This window comes from Misgurnus anguillicaudatus, chromosome 17 (genome assembly GCF_027580225.2).
Source record: "Misgurnus anguillicaudatus chromosome 17, ASM2758022v2, whole genome shotgun sequence".
NCBI lineage: Eukaryota > Metazoa > Chordata > Actinopteri > Cypriniformes > Cobitidae > Misgurnus > Misgurnus anguillicaudatus.
The window spans coordinates 33,589,967-33,605,577 of NC_073353.2; the positions used below are offsets into that span (position 1 = coordinate 33,589,967).

General features: G+C 37.9%; 1 protein-coding gene across 4 annotated transcripts in view; it reads left to right on the top strand.

Annotated features, from left to right (window-relative positions):
* The window catches only part of col18a1a (collagen type XVIII alpha 1 chain a), a 109,517-nt gene extending 94,883 nt beyond the window's left edge, over window positions 1–14,634 (top strand). For all 4 annotated transcript variants that reach the window (XM_073854650.1, XM_073854647.1, XM_073854648.1 and 1 more), the window contains 26 exons: window positions 2,567–2,698; window positions 2,786–2,854; window positions 3,015–3,041; window positions 3,128–3,226; window positions 3,420–3,455; window positions 3,555–3,644; window positions 3,720–3,749; window positions 4,043–4,078; window positions 5,318–5,377; window positions 5,458–5,532; window positions 5,621–5,656; window positions 5,739–5,792; window positions 5,888–5,959; window positions 6,047–6,109; window positions 6,238–6,268; window positions 6,489–6,542; window positions 6,658–6,692; window positions 6,786–6,908; window positions 6,984–7,137; window positions 7,923–7,987; window positions 8,149–8,277; window positions 9,551–9,583; window positions 9,716–10,051; window positions 10,143–10,340; window positions 10,490–10,605; window positions 13,068–14,634. In XM_073854650.1, coding sequence (XP_073710751.1) covers window positions 2,567–2,698; window positions 2,786–2,854; window positions 3,015–3,041; window positions 3,128–3,226; window positions 3,420–3,455; window positions 3,555–3,644; window positions 3,720–3,749; window positions 4,043–4,078; window positions 5,318–5,377; window positions 5,458–5,532; window positions 5,621–5,656; window positions 5,739–5,792; window positions 5,888–5,959; window positions 6,047–6,109; window positions 6,238–6,268; window positions 6,489–6,542; window positions 6,658–6,692; window positions 6,786–6,908; window positions 6,984–7,137; window positions 7,923–7,987; window positions 8,149–8,277; window positions 9,551–9,583; window positions 9,716–10,051; window positions 10,143–10,340; window positions 10,490–10,605; window positions 13,068–13,281 — 2,367 coding nt within the window. In that variant the 3' untranslated portion in view covers window positions 13,282–14,634. The remainder of the gene's footprint in view (window positions 1–2,566; window positions 2,699–2,785; window positions 2,855–3,014; window positions 3,042–3,127; window positions 3,227–3,419; window positions 3,456–3,554; window positions 3,645–3,719; window positions 3,750–4,042; window positions 4,079–5,317; window positions 5,378–5,457; window positions 5,533–5,620; window positions 5,657–5,738; window positions 5,793–5,887; window positions 5,960–6,046; window positions 6,110–6,237; window positions 6,269–6,488; window positions 6,543–6,657; window positions 6,693–6,785; window positions 6,909–6,983; window positions 7,138–7,922; window positions 7,988–8,148; window positions 8,278–9,550; window positions 9,584–9,715; window positions 10,052–10,142; window positions 10,341–10,489; window positions 10,606–13,067) is intronic.
* The last annotated feature ends 977 nt before the right edge of the window (window positions 14,635–15,611 follow it).

The following is a 15,611-nucleotide window of genomic DNA, read 5'->3' on the forward strand; positions in this document are numbered from 1 at the left end:
CACAAGGATCTCGGTTTAATTCTCTGCAACTGTGATAAAATGTGGATTTTTGTTGTGTTGATTAAAAATACTACGCTTTTCTTTAAAGGTGACATAGAATGATTGAACGGGGTATTTATCCTTGTTCTGTGATGTGACATGTAGACACATTTTTTTTGTTTGGGTGTGTAATGCCTTAGAAGCTTCCTAAAAACCTCTCTCAGATAGCTCTATTAGGGTGGGGGATTTTAAACAAGTGGTTTTGCACCTATTTGGCTCCCCCTACTGGCTAAACCTGTATTCTCATTACTGATTGGCTGACTTTGTTGCCACTCAAAAAATGTAGCCAATTATTTTAAAGTGGAGGGGCAGTGAGATGCCTGTGATGTCATAAGCATCAGTTTTTCAGATTGGGCCGTTTTCTGGCTGACATTTCTAAAAGAGCAATTTCTATGAGACTGAGATGTTCAGCATGTCTAGCACTTTTTGTATGTTCGTGAATGCGGGTAGACTACCATTATTCAACAAAGACAAGGTAAAAATGGTTTTTCATTCTCTGTCCCCTTTAATAACTAATAGTTCTGCATAAAGCTTGGTAGCTATCTTTCTCCCCTAAATTAAATTCACCATTAAGTAAATCACTAGTTTCCATTAACCTTCAAATAGGGCTTGGGCACCGCGTTGCACTCTGGGACGTCGCGGCCATGATGGTGGCCTCGCGAATGTAAACATACAGCAAGTTGAACGAGGAGCAGCGGTGGAGTTGGGAGAATTAAAAGAAAGAAAAAAGATGTTAAAATCCGGAAAAGGATGTGGAATTTACTGGGATACGTTAAACAGGGAAGCAGGGACCCGTATGTGGACAAAATCGGAACTATTAACGGTTAGGATCCATATGAAAAAAGAGTTAATAAAGAGCCTTTTAAGATAACAGCGTGGTTGTTGTGAGAGCACGATTTCACGCCAATCTGTAAGCAAAGTCACGTATGACCTAGCATCACAAGTAGCTTAGTTAATGCAGCAGTTTTTGCTGTCAGCAGAGGGATAGCAACAGAAAGATGAATGTTGAAATTTTCCCGTATTTTGGGCGAGTAAACCGGGACAGTTCCCTTATGTTCAATGTTGACTTAAGCTATATAAATTAATATTCAGATGTTATACTTCACTGTCGTATATATAAATGTCATTTATATGTCATGTATACACATTACTGAGGGGTTGAGGTTAATGTTTGGTTTCCGATATTGAATAAAACATAATGACGTTTTCTGTAATCTGTCATTTTTAATGTAAATTACTTTTAATGTGTTACTTTATTATTAATACAGCAACGGTTTACCATGGTTGAAAAAATAACGATAAATTAATTAAATTAAGACACACAATTGAGAGAAAGTATGTCTATAAACAGAGCGCAGCATGGAGCCCAGCAGTAAAGGAGGCAACCAACATGGCCGCCACGACAAGTAATGACGTCACGACGCCCAAGCCCTATTGCGCAAATTGAAATATCGAATTGAAAATGTGCCCAATGGAAACACAGCAATTTCGAGCGAGATTCAGGAGTTGACTGCTCGGTATGCTTTAGAGTCGCTCTCGTGGTATTTTGATGTCATCCGCATGTAGAGGAGGCAAGCGCAAGTGATTTCATGTTACGTCAATGTGAAGATGCGTTGACGTGCCTCTGGAGGTCTCGCGACGCGAATGAGGCGTTTAGCGCGGCAGACGCAATACCGCCTCATTCACGCGTGTAGTTCACACGAATGGCGCGAATTGAGTGCTGCAGCAGCAAATGCGCGAGTTGTAAAATTTGAACATTGGCGGAAAAACGCGCCGCCTTAACCAATCAGGAGCTTGCTCTAGTAGTGACGTGATTACAGGAAGCGAGCGGAGTCGCAGAAGCCTATGTAAGGCCCACCCATGACACAAAATTTCCGCGTGAATGTCTCGATGACTAGAATTTCATGCGCAGCTTTAACGTGCGAATGAAGTGAGTAAATTCAAAATGTTCAAGCGGCAAACTAGATGCGGTAGATTCGATTTTGACGCCTCAAACGCGGTTGGTGTGAACCCACGGTAAGAAGTCGAACACATCCGTCGCCATGGTTTTTGGAATTACTTATAGCGAGACAACAACATTACATTGTATTCACATAACCTTTTGGAATCCATTTAGCTGATTTTAAAACGGTAAAAATTAAATGTTTAACTCTAGGGGAGCTGGAAAATAATAAAATTTAAAAAAAAAGTGGGGTGTTCCTTTAATAGAAACACGGTCATTTCGCAATAGTTTTTTGAAATAGCGTTAAATTTGTACACAATTTTTGAATGGAAACGCAGCTTTAATAGCCAATAGCCTTGAATGTGCGCTACAGGTGTATTCACAGCAAAATAGACAATGTTAATGTCAATAACACGATACAATTGGAATATTATTGTGTGAAGTATAAGTCATTATAAGTTTTTGGATTTGTTATTCAAGAAGAAAGTATCGACTGTAAATGTGTATTTTTTGCTAAAAATTTATTTGTACACTAGCATATAGATGACCTTTAACTAATAGACATGGACTAATTTTGTTTTAAAGGGTGCCCAAGGTGTTCCTGGTACCCCTGGTCTTCCAGGAGAGAGTGGACTTGCTGGGCTTCCAGGACCAATGGGACCCGTTGGACCACCGGGACCACCTGGTCCTCCTGGCCCAAGTTATCGTGTTGGTTTTGTGAGTATTACTCTTCAAAAATGAAAACTTTTTTCCATAACTTTGTTGTTATCCAAGTTTAATTTTTTGTTTGTTTTATGTGCTCAGGATGATATGGAAGGCTCTGCTTTTGAATTCGGTTCAATTTCTGGTGTAAGAGGACCTACAGGAGTGCGGGTTAGTTTTCTTTTTACCCAGTTCAACCTTTAATAGTTTATCCATTACATTTATTCTTACATTTGTTCTTTACCATGCCGCTTTTATCCAAACAAAGAAATAACTTACAAATGAGAGAACATCTAACATTTTGTCTTATGTTTTGTCCATTTCATTTCAGGGACCTCCTGGTCTGCCAGGACAACCAGTAAGACTTTCATACAAATCACATTTATAGCCCATTATTTTCAATATACATTTTTTCATCTACGATATGTGTATTTTCTTTCTAAGGGTAAGCCTGGTTTTCCAGGACTTCCTGGTGAGAAAGGCAGCGAAGGGCCTCAGGGAATTGATGGACGGCCTGGGTTGGATGGCTTTCCTGGACCACAGGTACGTTTCACAAGTTCTGTGAAAACTTCCCAAATATTTGATCACTTAATTGACAGGTGACTTAGGGGATACGGTTACAAAATGTTTACATCTTTATTAAGTGCTATCCACTTTAGATCATTTTGGTAAGATAGATGTTAATATCACGTGGCTTCTGTGCCCCAATTCCAAAAAGTTTTACTTCTGTCTGCAGGGACCAAAGGGGTTCAAAGGAGACCAAGGCGAAAGAGTAAGTTCATATTGTATACAGATCTGAAGTCAATATGTGTAATACCTGGTACTCTGAAACATTTAATTTTGTTAATAAACATTGTTTTCATCTGTTTAGGGTGAACCTGGTCGAGATGGGAATGGTCTTCCTGGTCCACCTGGTCCTCCAGGACCACCTGGCCAGATTGTTTATCGGAATAGTGAACATGTAAGTCTTCAAATTTGTTGCTTCTTTGTCTATTATTGTTCATGATTTTATTAAGCTGTTGTTTTTTCCGTACAGTATGATGCAACTGGAGAAGCAGGGCCTCAGGTATGAACATCCTGCTTTTATTGCTAAAAAACTGTCTGTTGTTAAAGGGATAGTTTACTCAAAAATGAATTTTCTTATGCTTTAATTCCTGTGCCCGGGTCTGTCAGGTTTTGACATTTTGTCCACGGGCGGAAATCCATAAATTCGATTTGAAATGACTTAAAGGAAAATAAATCATGGCAGTTTTACATTTGATGAACTATCCCTTTAAGAGGATATATTTAGATTAAGATACCAGATAATTTAATATTTTAAATTTTACAATATTTTACTTTGTTTTTGGATCTTTTCAGGGAGGGTCCGGTCGTCCAGGTCAAGCAGGTTTCCCTGTAAGTTTATAGTTGGCTTTGATTTTTTTTTACATTAAACCTTATACTTTAGATCGTTTTGCATGTAACCAAATGCAAGTGCAAAGTGTAGGTAAGAAGAAGTAAAGAGAGAAACATTTATTAGCATTATTTAAGTGACTTAAAGGTGCAGTGTGTAATTTTTAGAGGGATCTCTTGACAGAAATGCAAAATAATATACAAAACTATATTATCCGGGGTGTATAAAGACCTTTTTATAATGAACCATTATGTTTTTATTACCTTAGAATGGTACGCTTTTACCGACATACACTGCGGGTCCCCTTACGTGGAAGTCGCCATTTTGTGCCGCCATGTTTCTACAGAAGCCCTTAATGGACAAACTTGTCTCCGTTGATGACACGTTTTTCCTGTGGCGGCTACCATGGTTTCTCTTTGCGTTTCAAAAGCTAGGGGTGAGCAGGGGACTGAACCATTGGTTGCAATTCGGAACCTCACCACTAGATGCTGCTAAAATTTACACACTGCACCTTTAAAGTGATAGCTTCATGATTTACTCCCCCTAAAGCCGTCCGAGATGCATATTTCCATCAGACGAACACATTTTCAGTTATTTTAGAAAATGTCCACCTCGGGGTCCACCTCGTTTAAGTGGGGTCCACTTCGTTCAAGTCCAAAAAATGTGCATCCATCTTTCACAAAAGTAAGTATCTCTATGACAAACCCGCACGGATTACCCTCAGAAGGCCTTTGTTTATCCCCCTGGAGCCGTTTGGATTAATTTTGTGAAGGATGGATGCACATTTTTTGGACTTGAAGGAGGTGGACCACATAACTTTACAGTTTATAAATGGAAAGATCTAGAAAATATGGACATATGCATCTCGGATGGGTTTAATATAATATTTGGCCGAACTATCCATTTAAGGTGCAGTCAAAACTGCACTTATCGTTCCATTGACTTCCATTCATACGCATGCAAATGCATCATCCTGGAAACGCAAGCTCGTGCGAAAAGTTTCCCGCAAATTCATATCACGTGAAAGCGTGTGACCAACAGATAATCTGTATGTCAAAGCGGGACCTTTTGCATGGTGAAAGTCTAGTTTGATCAGGCTTTAGGCATTACAGTATGTGTGTACTGGAAATCAAACCCATGACCTTTGCACTGCTATGCGATGCTCTACCAATTGACCTGCAAGGACATTTAAAGCCGTAATCGTTCATCTTATACAGTAGTTTTTCTCTTCATTACATCAGGGCCCAATGGGACCGAAAGGTGACAGAGGTGAACCTGGAGCACCAGGTTACGGCATTAAGGTTTGTGAGAAGCAGCTAATAAACAAAACTTAATTTGAAGCGCAATAAACCTCACTTTTGCAAAATGACTTTGTTTGCAGGGAGAGAAAGGAGAACCTGGATATGTTCTCGGACCTGATGGAAACCCACTTTACCCTGGTGGATTGGGGGGCATTGTAAGCATCCATCGTTGGTATTTTGTTTGTATACAGATATTCAGTTCTGGGTTTTTTTTCAATTTCTACATTACATTATTTGATGCAGGGCGAGAGAGGAATTCCTGGACCGGTTGGACCTCCTGTAAGTTTGTTTATTTTTTACATTTTATTATGTATTCATATTTTAAGGATATAGTATACAAACACCTATCCATCATGTTTAGGGACCAGTTGGACCTCCAGGTCCGAAGGGTGAATTTGGAATGCCAGGCAGACCCGTAAGTCTCTTGCTTTAAAACAACATGACCGTAGTAGGTATTGTTGTCTAGTGCATTGAATCATGTAGGAAATGCCTTTTATTCTATATCTGTAGGGCCGTCCAGGTGTGAATGGTTATAAAGGTGAAAAAGGAGATCCAGGTTCAGGTTCTGGATATGGCTATCCGGTGAGTACACCACACACTGTTGAAATTGTCAGTATTTATATACTGTAGATGTTATGCCCTGATGAGTAATTTTTGGTACTTTTTAAGGGTCAACCTGGTCCTCCAGGACCTCCCGGTCCCCCTGGACCCGCTGCACCTTTGGATAGATTCGTAAGTGCTTTTTTGTGTCAAATAAGCTGTAATTCATGCATCAAATATAGCTACATACTATATGCTGATCATGCCTTTTGGCTCCTTATTAGCATCTTCATCTTTGTAATTTTCTTCTTATGTTTCAGAGATATGAAGATTTTGTTAGACAGTATACAGGTAAGTTTTTATACAGTAGTCATTTTTGTACAAACAAATAAAAGATATTTTATAAAATGTACATAGTTAAAGACCTTAAACTCAGCATGATAATATTATTGCACTTTCTTTTTATTGTGAAGAATTCATAGGAGCTCAGTAATCCAAATTAAACCAAATGAACTTGGTTGTAATGTTTCATATCATCCATAGCAGCACTAATAATTTTTGTTTTCTAAAGCTACAAAAGGAGAGAAAGGAGAACAGGGTCTTCCTGGCGTACCTGGGACCCCAGGTAAATGACTTTTTTAAACACTTGAATACAAAAGCACACTGAATTACCAGCTTGACATCAGTATTAAACTGCATTGTACAAGGCATTATCATATTTAATGTATAATTTGTCACAGGTTTTACATCTGATATTGACATCTATACTCTTAAGGTATGTGAATTAAACTAATAAATGCATAAATGAAAGTATCTGATAAAACAGTTGTTTCAATATTTAAGTAAAATGTGACGTCTGGGTCATCAGAATGAGATGAAAGGAGAACGTGGCGAGCCTGGTCCAAGAGGAGAGAAAGGAGAACCAGGTGGTGGATTTTATGACCCTCGGTTTGGAGCTATAGCAGGGCCACCAGGAAACCCTGGACTTCCTGTAAGGATTCACATGGTTAGAAGCAAAATTACTCTTAATGTGAATGTTTAGTTCTTATCAAGGTCTTGTTTTTAGGGACCTAAAGGAGACTCTATCACAGGCCCACCTGGACCTCAGGGCCCACCTGGACCACCTGGGGTTGGTTACGATGGGCGTCCAGGAAACCCAGGACCTCCAGGACCCCCCGGTCCTCCAGGGTCGCCATCATTGCCAGGGCCCTACAGACCATGTAAGGAAACATTCTTCATTATGATGTCCTTAAAGGGACATTCCACTTTTTTTTGAAAATATGCTCATTTTCCAGCTCCCCTTGAGTTAAACATTTGATTCTTACCGTATTGAAATCCATTCAGCTGATCTCTGGGTCTGGCGCTAGCACTTTTAGCATAGCTTAGCATAATCCATTGAATCTGAATAGACCATTAGCATTGCGCTCAAAAATAACCAAAGAGGTTTTTTATATTTCTCCTATTTAAAACTTGACTCTTCTGTAGTTACATCGTGTATTAAGACTGACAGAAAATTAAAAGTTGTGAAAATTAAAAGTGATTTTCTAGTCAGATATGGCTAAGAACTAAACTCTCATTCTGGCGTAATAATCAAGGACTTTGCTGCTGTAACATGGCTGCAGCAGGCGTAGTGATATTACTCACTACCCGAAAAAAGTCTCCTTGGTTACTTTCAATGGGGGGGGGGACTTTTTTCTTAGTTCATGATGTAACTACAGAAGAGTCAAGTTTTAAATAGGAAAAATATTGAAACCCGTTGGTTATTTTTTAGCGTGTTGCTAATGGTCTAATCAGATTCAATGGATTATGCTAAGCTATGCTAAAAGTGGTAGCGCGAGACCCGGAGATCAGCTGAATGGATTCCAAAACGAGAATCAAATGTTTAAGTTTAGAGGAGCTGGAAAAAGAGCATATTTTCAAAAAAAGTGGAATGCCCTTTAAGGAATTTTTTTTATAAATCTGAGATCTGTATATTTACAGTAGTATGTGATTTTGGATGTTTCAGCACTCAGTATTCCCGGACCCCCAGGTCCGCCAGGCCCTCCTGGAATCCCCGGACATGGAACTGGGGTGAGTGGGACCTTCGTTTCAGAAGACCATAATGTTTACAGATAAAACACAAAGTTTGAAACTTAAATAATTTTACAGTTTGTTTGTATGATTGATGAGATGAAAAGAGAATGTGGTGAACTGAAAGTAAAAAGTAACATGCTGTTTTTTGCTGTTGACAGGTGACTGTGCTCAGGTCTTATGACATCATGCTCGCGACAGCACGCAGACAAACAGAAGGAGCCCTCATATATATTATGGACAGAAGTGACCTTTACCTCAGAGTTCAAAATGGAGTCAGACAAGTGATGGTATGATGCTTTCAGGCGCATTTAAAGGGGACATATTATGAATATCTGACTTTTTAATGTTTAAGTGCTATAATTGGGTCCCCAGTGCTTCTATTAACGTAGAAAATGTGAAAAAGATCAACCCAATTTAGTTTTGGTAAACCGTTCTCTGCAAGCATGTGAAATAATAGATCATTGAAATTTTGCTCCCCTAGTGACGTCAGAAGGGGATAATACCGCCTCTTAATCTGCACTATCCAACCACAGCTCTGCCATTTAGTGCAGAGATCGGCTCATTTGCATTTTAAAGGACACAACCAAAACGGCACATTTTTGCTCATACCTACAAAGTGTTAATTTTAACAATTATCTATATGGTATTTTGACCTAAAACTTCACACATGTACTCTGGAGACACCAAAGATTTATTTGACATCTTAAAAAGTCTTGTGAAATGTCTCTTTTAAAACATACAATAAAAACACCTGTTCTTTAAAAAAACTTGAATTGGCATTTTCAAAAAATAAAAAATTGCAATTTTATATTTACTGTACATGTGTTGCTGTACTTAGCATATAATTAAGACAAAAAAATTTGTAATCCAGCAAAGCATTTTTTTTTTCAAATATTATTCAACCAAAGAAATATGTCTTCTTATTATATTATAAAATATATTTTTGTTTATTTTATTATACAGTTTATCATATTATTGTAATTGTTTATATATTTTATAATTCAGTTGTTGGTTACAAAGTTTTTAAATATCTGAAAGCAAATTTTATATTACGTTTTTTTAAGACCTTTTATATAGATTTTTTATAATTCATAATAGAAGTGGCGGCTGGTGACTTCTTTTTTTCGAGGGTGCTCAATGCAAAGTTCGTCAAACATGTATGTAGCACATCATGTTGTCTGGTTCGTAATTTCAAAATATGTGTTCCGTGCGTCGAGTAATCCTATGTGCATCACGTTTCTTTTCTAAATAAGTGCCTGCTGCAGACGTGTCTAAAGGGTTTATGATAAAAGAGACGTTCGCGTTTGCCAGATACCTGCATAATCTCATGCGTAATCAGAGTTTGCAGCAGGCACTTATTTTGACAAAACACGTGATGCACATGGTCCACATGACGCAACAAACACATATGTGAAAACACAAGCAACACACATGACACATATTTTGAATTTGCGCCCCTCGGATAAGCAGTCACAAGCCGCCACTGCTTAATAGCTATAATAACCTATTTCTATTACAATGCATTTCCCTTAAGTTCACACAATTGTCTTTGATTTGCAGCTTGGAGATTATAAACCCTTCTATGTAGATCTGGTAAGATCTCAGTTTTTTGCTTTAACATTCAAATATGCACCCACCACCCATCAAAGCTAGTTTCTATTTATGGATATACACTACATATCAAGGGCTGAAGATTTGACTTTAGCTTACTTGTTCTTCCTCCAGGATAATGAGGTGGCAGCAGTTGAGCCACCCCCCGTTGTCCCGTATTCCCAGGACCACACAGCCAACAACGGAGCAGAGCAGATTTCTCCACCACACCAGCCTGTTGATTTGCCGAGGGAGTCAGAGAACAGAAACCCGAGTCCACCTGAAACCTTCTACCCAGAACCGCAATATCCCCCTCTGCCCGACCCTAGATACCCACCTAACACCGACAGCAGGTACGATTCCGGCCAATCACCTATCAGGTACCCTGAAAGATACCCCGTGACTCCTCCTCGTCGTCCCAGCCCGCCCGTCAACCAACCGGAAGGCCACACGCACACATCTGGACCTGGGGTTAGTTTACTAAACTTTTATATGACTTTTAAAATTGTATGTGCTTGTTTCCTTTTCATTGACACATTTTTTAATTTGTGTAACTGTGCAGTTGCATCTTATTGCTCTAAACTCTCCACAAGTGGGCAACATGAGAGGCATTCGTGGGGCGGATTTCATGTGCTTCCAGCAGGCTCGGGCCGTGGGTCTGAAGGGAACATTCAGAGCATTCCTTTCCTCCAAACTCCAGGATCTCTACAGCATCGTCCGCAGATCTGACCGAGATACGCTACCAATTGTTAATCTTAAGGTGTGCGCTCCATCATTTATTCATAAAGTGCTCTGTAAAGTTTCATATAAAGTTTAAGTTATAAAGTTTATTAAAGAAATCAGCTATGCTATTCGAGATTTCTTTAATCCCAAAACTGCCAAATGTCCTCAACTTGTGTCTGTCTGCAGGATCAAGTGCTGTTCAGAAGCTGGGAGTCTCTCTTCAGTGATTCAGAGAGCAGAATGAAGGACGGTGCTTCCATTTACTCATTTGATGGTAGAGATGTCCTGAGGGACAGTGCCTGGTAAGTGCCACTGGCTTTACCCAAATATATTTTTGTGACTAAGCCAAAGCCAAAATGCATTACGCTGTGCCCCCCTGAACCCCTACCCAACTATGTATAATAATACAAATGAATAACAATTGGACATAAAGCTGCAATCTGTAACTTTTTAGTTATAAATAAACAAAAATCAATATTGAAAAAGTAGTTTACATAATCATAATAAGAAGTTGAGCTGTCGGGTCGGATTTTGTGAGAAATGTTGATTTTAACGAACGTACAGCTCAACCCAATCTCACGGCAAGTTGTGTTAGTCACGAAATATTTGATTAATTTATTCATGTTATTGACACGATTTTCCGCTTTTTTTCACCATGGGCACGAATGTCACTCACACAAATTTCTATAAATAGTTTTTCATGTCCGTGGCACCATTTCCTTTACCGTGTCATTTTTTTATATTTTGTTTTCTTATAGTTTTTTTTCTGTTTTTTTACCATTGTCGCTTGGGGTTGGGGTTAGAATCACTTTCTATTACATTTCAGACATCCTAACCCAAACCCAAACTCTAATAAAAAAAAGTGAAAATACTTTTAAAAGTGGAAGAAAAACATGTAGAAACCAGTACATAAAATTACATCCAAACCCCAAATATACCCCAAGCGACAATGATTTAAAAACAGAAAAAAACCACAGAAAACCAAATATAAAACGACACGATCAAGAAACCCAATCTAATGGCAAGTCGTGTTATAGTCACAAAATATTTGATTCATTTATTCGTGTTATTGACACGTTTTTCCGCTTTTTTGTGCCATGAGCACGATTTCTATAAATAGTTTTTCATGTCCGTGGCACGACTTTCTTTATTGTGTCATTTTATATTTTGATTTCTCGTAGTTTTTTCAATAATTTTTTCACCATTGTCGCTTAGGATTGGGGTTAGAATCACTTTCTGTTACATTTCAGACATCCTAACCCAAACCCCAACTCTAACACCAACCCCAAGCGAAAATAGTTTAAAAACAAAAGATAAAATGTAGAAACCAACGCATAAAATTACATCCAAACCCCAAATCAAACCCCAAATATACCCCAAGCGACAATGATTTAAAAATAGAAAAAAACTATAGAAAACAAAATATAAAATGACGTGATCAAGAAAGTTGTGCCACGGACACGAAAAACTATTTATAGAAATTCGCGCTGAGTGACACGAAAAAGAAATTCGTGCTCATGGCATGAAAAAGCGAAAATCGTGTCAATAACAAAAATAAACTAATAAAATATTTCATGCATATAACACCACTTAGCCACAGCTAAGTATGTGAAGTTACCTGCAATTTTATGCTTCAAACAGAGATGGCGAAATAGAGCAGAAAATTACAGATTGCAGATTTAAAAATCTATATGTGACCTTGAACTACAAAACCAGTCATAAGTCACACAGATATATTTGTAGCAATAGCCAGTCCCTCCAGAAAAACGTGATTATGCGATCGCATGATTCAATGCATAATCAGCCAAAGTCCGCATATTTATGCGTGGGCCGCATTTTTTTCAAATACGCCCCACTTTCGCAGCATAAATTGCAGATTTCCGTACGCAGAATATGCGGGGCTTGCATGATTTCATAATCCTTGCATTTTCGTAGCAAAAATCACATATATCTTAGCAGAAAGTTGAAAAATGTTGCATTTACTTCACAAAAGCGCAACCATGTCCCCTGATGGCATGGGAACGTTATGAAGTGATGTGATTATGTGACGTGAACATCATTGAAAGCTGCAAACAGTTTTTGCAAGTTCCTGCAATTTTTGCAAGTTCCCGTAATTTCATTGCATAAAATTGCATAAGTATCCCGCATATTCCATTGCATTTTTTAAGAAAACATGCCGCAAGATCAAGGATTTTTGCCCGCAGCAATCACCAAAAAAACTCTTTCTTTCTTTCTTGCTCTTCCCTTTTTTTTCCCGGAAGGACTGAATAGTCAATACATTTTATGTGTGAAAATTATAACACCAAATTATTGTTTAATGCGCAAAATCATTAGGATATTAAGTGAAGCTCATGTACCGTGAAGATATTTTATAAAATGCCAAATCAAAAATATTTCAAAAATGTGTTTATCTTAAGACTTCATTTGGACAACTCTAAAGGCGATTTTCTCAACATTTTGATTTTTTGTACCCTCAGATTCCAGATTTTCAAATAGTTATATCTCAGCCAAATATTGTCCTATCCTAACAGTTTTATCAACTTTCAGATAATGTATAAATCTCAATTTAAAAAAAATACCATTGGTTTTGTGGTCCAGGGTCATGTTAGGCTACATGCCTTTAAAAAGTTTTTAGCATTTTTCTTTTAATTCAGTGCCATGAAACTCATACACTTTTGCAAATCCAGTGGTCAGCTATTCCTCAAAACCATGGAATAACATATAAGTGTCAATAGATGCAAACTTTGTACTTCCCATCCTATAGGCCAGAGAAGATGATCTGGCACGGGTCTAATGGCAAGGGTCACCGGCAGACGGATAACTACTGCGAGACATGGAGGACTGGAGACCGAGCGGTGACAGGCTTGTCCTCATCTCTGCAGACGGGTCAACTCCTTCATCAGACACCCAGCAGCTGTTCCAGTTCCTACATCGTCCTCTGCATCGAGAACAGCTACATGTCGCAGTTCAAGAAATAAAGCCGTCCAAATGTGTTTTTGCGCTCCACACATCTGCTTATACAGGCTCTGATCCGCCCCAACAGACGCCTGTATCTACAAATGGAAAAGAATATAACAAAATACATGTTTTAAAGAACTGCATCTGCCTTAAGAAGAATTTGCCAGTCATGTCAGTTCTCCCTCACCATCATGCCAAAGAGGCAGATCGAACGTGGAGGTTTTTGCTCTTTCTCAGGGCAGTGGCACATAATTTCAGGGGGTTAAACCAGAGAAGTGAGGCCAAGAGAGGCAGTGTATCCATATCAAATTTTGTATATGAATTGTTAGTTGTCTGTGTTGTTCCAATTTTTTTATGTCTTAATTGGTATAGTTAACCAATTTTAGCTACTTTTGTAACTTTTTCATTTATTTGTCCAAACCCAATTTGTCCAAGGTTTGCTGGATAACAGGAAGGCAAACCTGATATAGTTTTAGAATTAAAAAAGAGAACATATTTATTTTGCAATGAAGAGAGCTAAAATATGATTTGGAACAGAAACAAAAATTGAATTAGTTTTTTTGTTTTTCATTTTAGCAAGCACTTCTTACAGAATCTGTCACAGATTAAAGTGCAAGACTAAAATAGTTTAAAAAGAGTCACTCGCGTGAAAGGAGTGATGTGCCTTGAATATTGCAATACTTATCCCTCAAATGACTTTTGTACAAAATGAAATTATTTTAATTCTGTCTCATTTATAGGATCACTTTTGTGTTTTTCTATTGTAATTAATGTGAAATTTCATATGACATTCTTCGTAATGTCAATGTTTTACTCCCCTGGTTGATTCCAGAATTTTTGATAAAAGTTGTCATAAGAGGGGAGAGCTGCATTTTTGTGAGACTTTTAAGACTTTGCACTGTTACTCCATAACAGTTACATTATCCATAATTCATTGCAAGGCATAAAAAGCTTTTGTTACGTATGGTGCTTTTCACTGATGATAAAACAGCTGCTGACAGTGTTTGGAAAGATGTATAGAGGTGTTTTATAAAGACACTTTATCTTCAATTTGTACGGCATTTCAGACACCTGATTCACTAAAGAGTGCTACTGATGTGTTCAGTGCAACCATGTGGACTTTAACCAGAATGTGCTGTACAGTGTTTCAGAAGCACTGAATAAATCATTGGTTTTATATGCCATAATTTCTTTGGCACTGCTTTTTGAGCTTTCCATGACATGTCTACACATAGCTTAGATATTTTGTCTGTTCATGCACAATATTAACATTATGGATGTCATTCACAAGCCATCTCATATCATGAATGTGTTTACTTTTAACACTGTTATTGTCTGAAAACTGAAAATAAAGATTCATTTTCTTCCTCTAACAGGTATGTTTTTAAAGATTTGTACTGTATGCTTTTGAGATGATATATATGTTTAATGTAAAAAACAATCCTTTTATAAATGAAAATCTTGGCATTCATGTCATCTCGACCCATATACACATGCAGTCTACTGTTATTTTATACCAGTATAACCATCATACCCATATACTGTTATTATATACCGGGTTGATATAAGGTGTGCCCATATACTGTTATTTAACCAGTATACTCTTCAGTAGCCTATATACCAATATAATCATTATAGTCATATATTTTTATTGTGTATTTATGTGATTCTTATAAAATGCATTTTTTATGTTTCACAAAAGCTTGACATGAAAGTGAGAAAATGGTGAGATAATTCATATTTTTGGATTAACTTTTCCTTTATGTTTGAGTTAGGATTAAGTGACATCCTGTTTAATTTCTCACCTCAAATAAGTATCTTTTCATTCTCAGTGCTTGGAAATGTAAACTGCTCTTTTCTATTAAATGCTGTTTAAGCAGTGAACAACTCTCAGGCAAATGTCTGCTCTGCACTTATGGCAGAGGGGTCTGAAGTCCTGATTCATGCATGTCTCTAAATTGCACAGCATGCCTCTTTGATGACATTGCAATCCTTCCTCGGTGCCTATTGCACTGACTGTCCGCCTGAAGGGTTTTACAGCCTGTTCAATAGGATTTAGCAAGGTGGCCTTGGGAGGCCCTCAAGGCACAAATCATGGACTGCTGACAGGAGCTGGTGAAGGGGACTCTTTTGTATCTCAGGACTTTAAAGGTCTTCTGCAAGCATTTCAGACAAGTCAACTGAGCATGTGGTAAAATAACCCATGAAAACAGATTTGGGAAAGTCACAGTATTCAAATAAATAAGCAATTGAAGATTTTGATAAGAAAAGAATGTCCTGCATGTCCAGGTAGTATACAAATGTATTTTTTCCTTTTTAAAAATCAGTAACAATATATAATTGAGGTTAA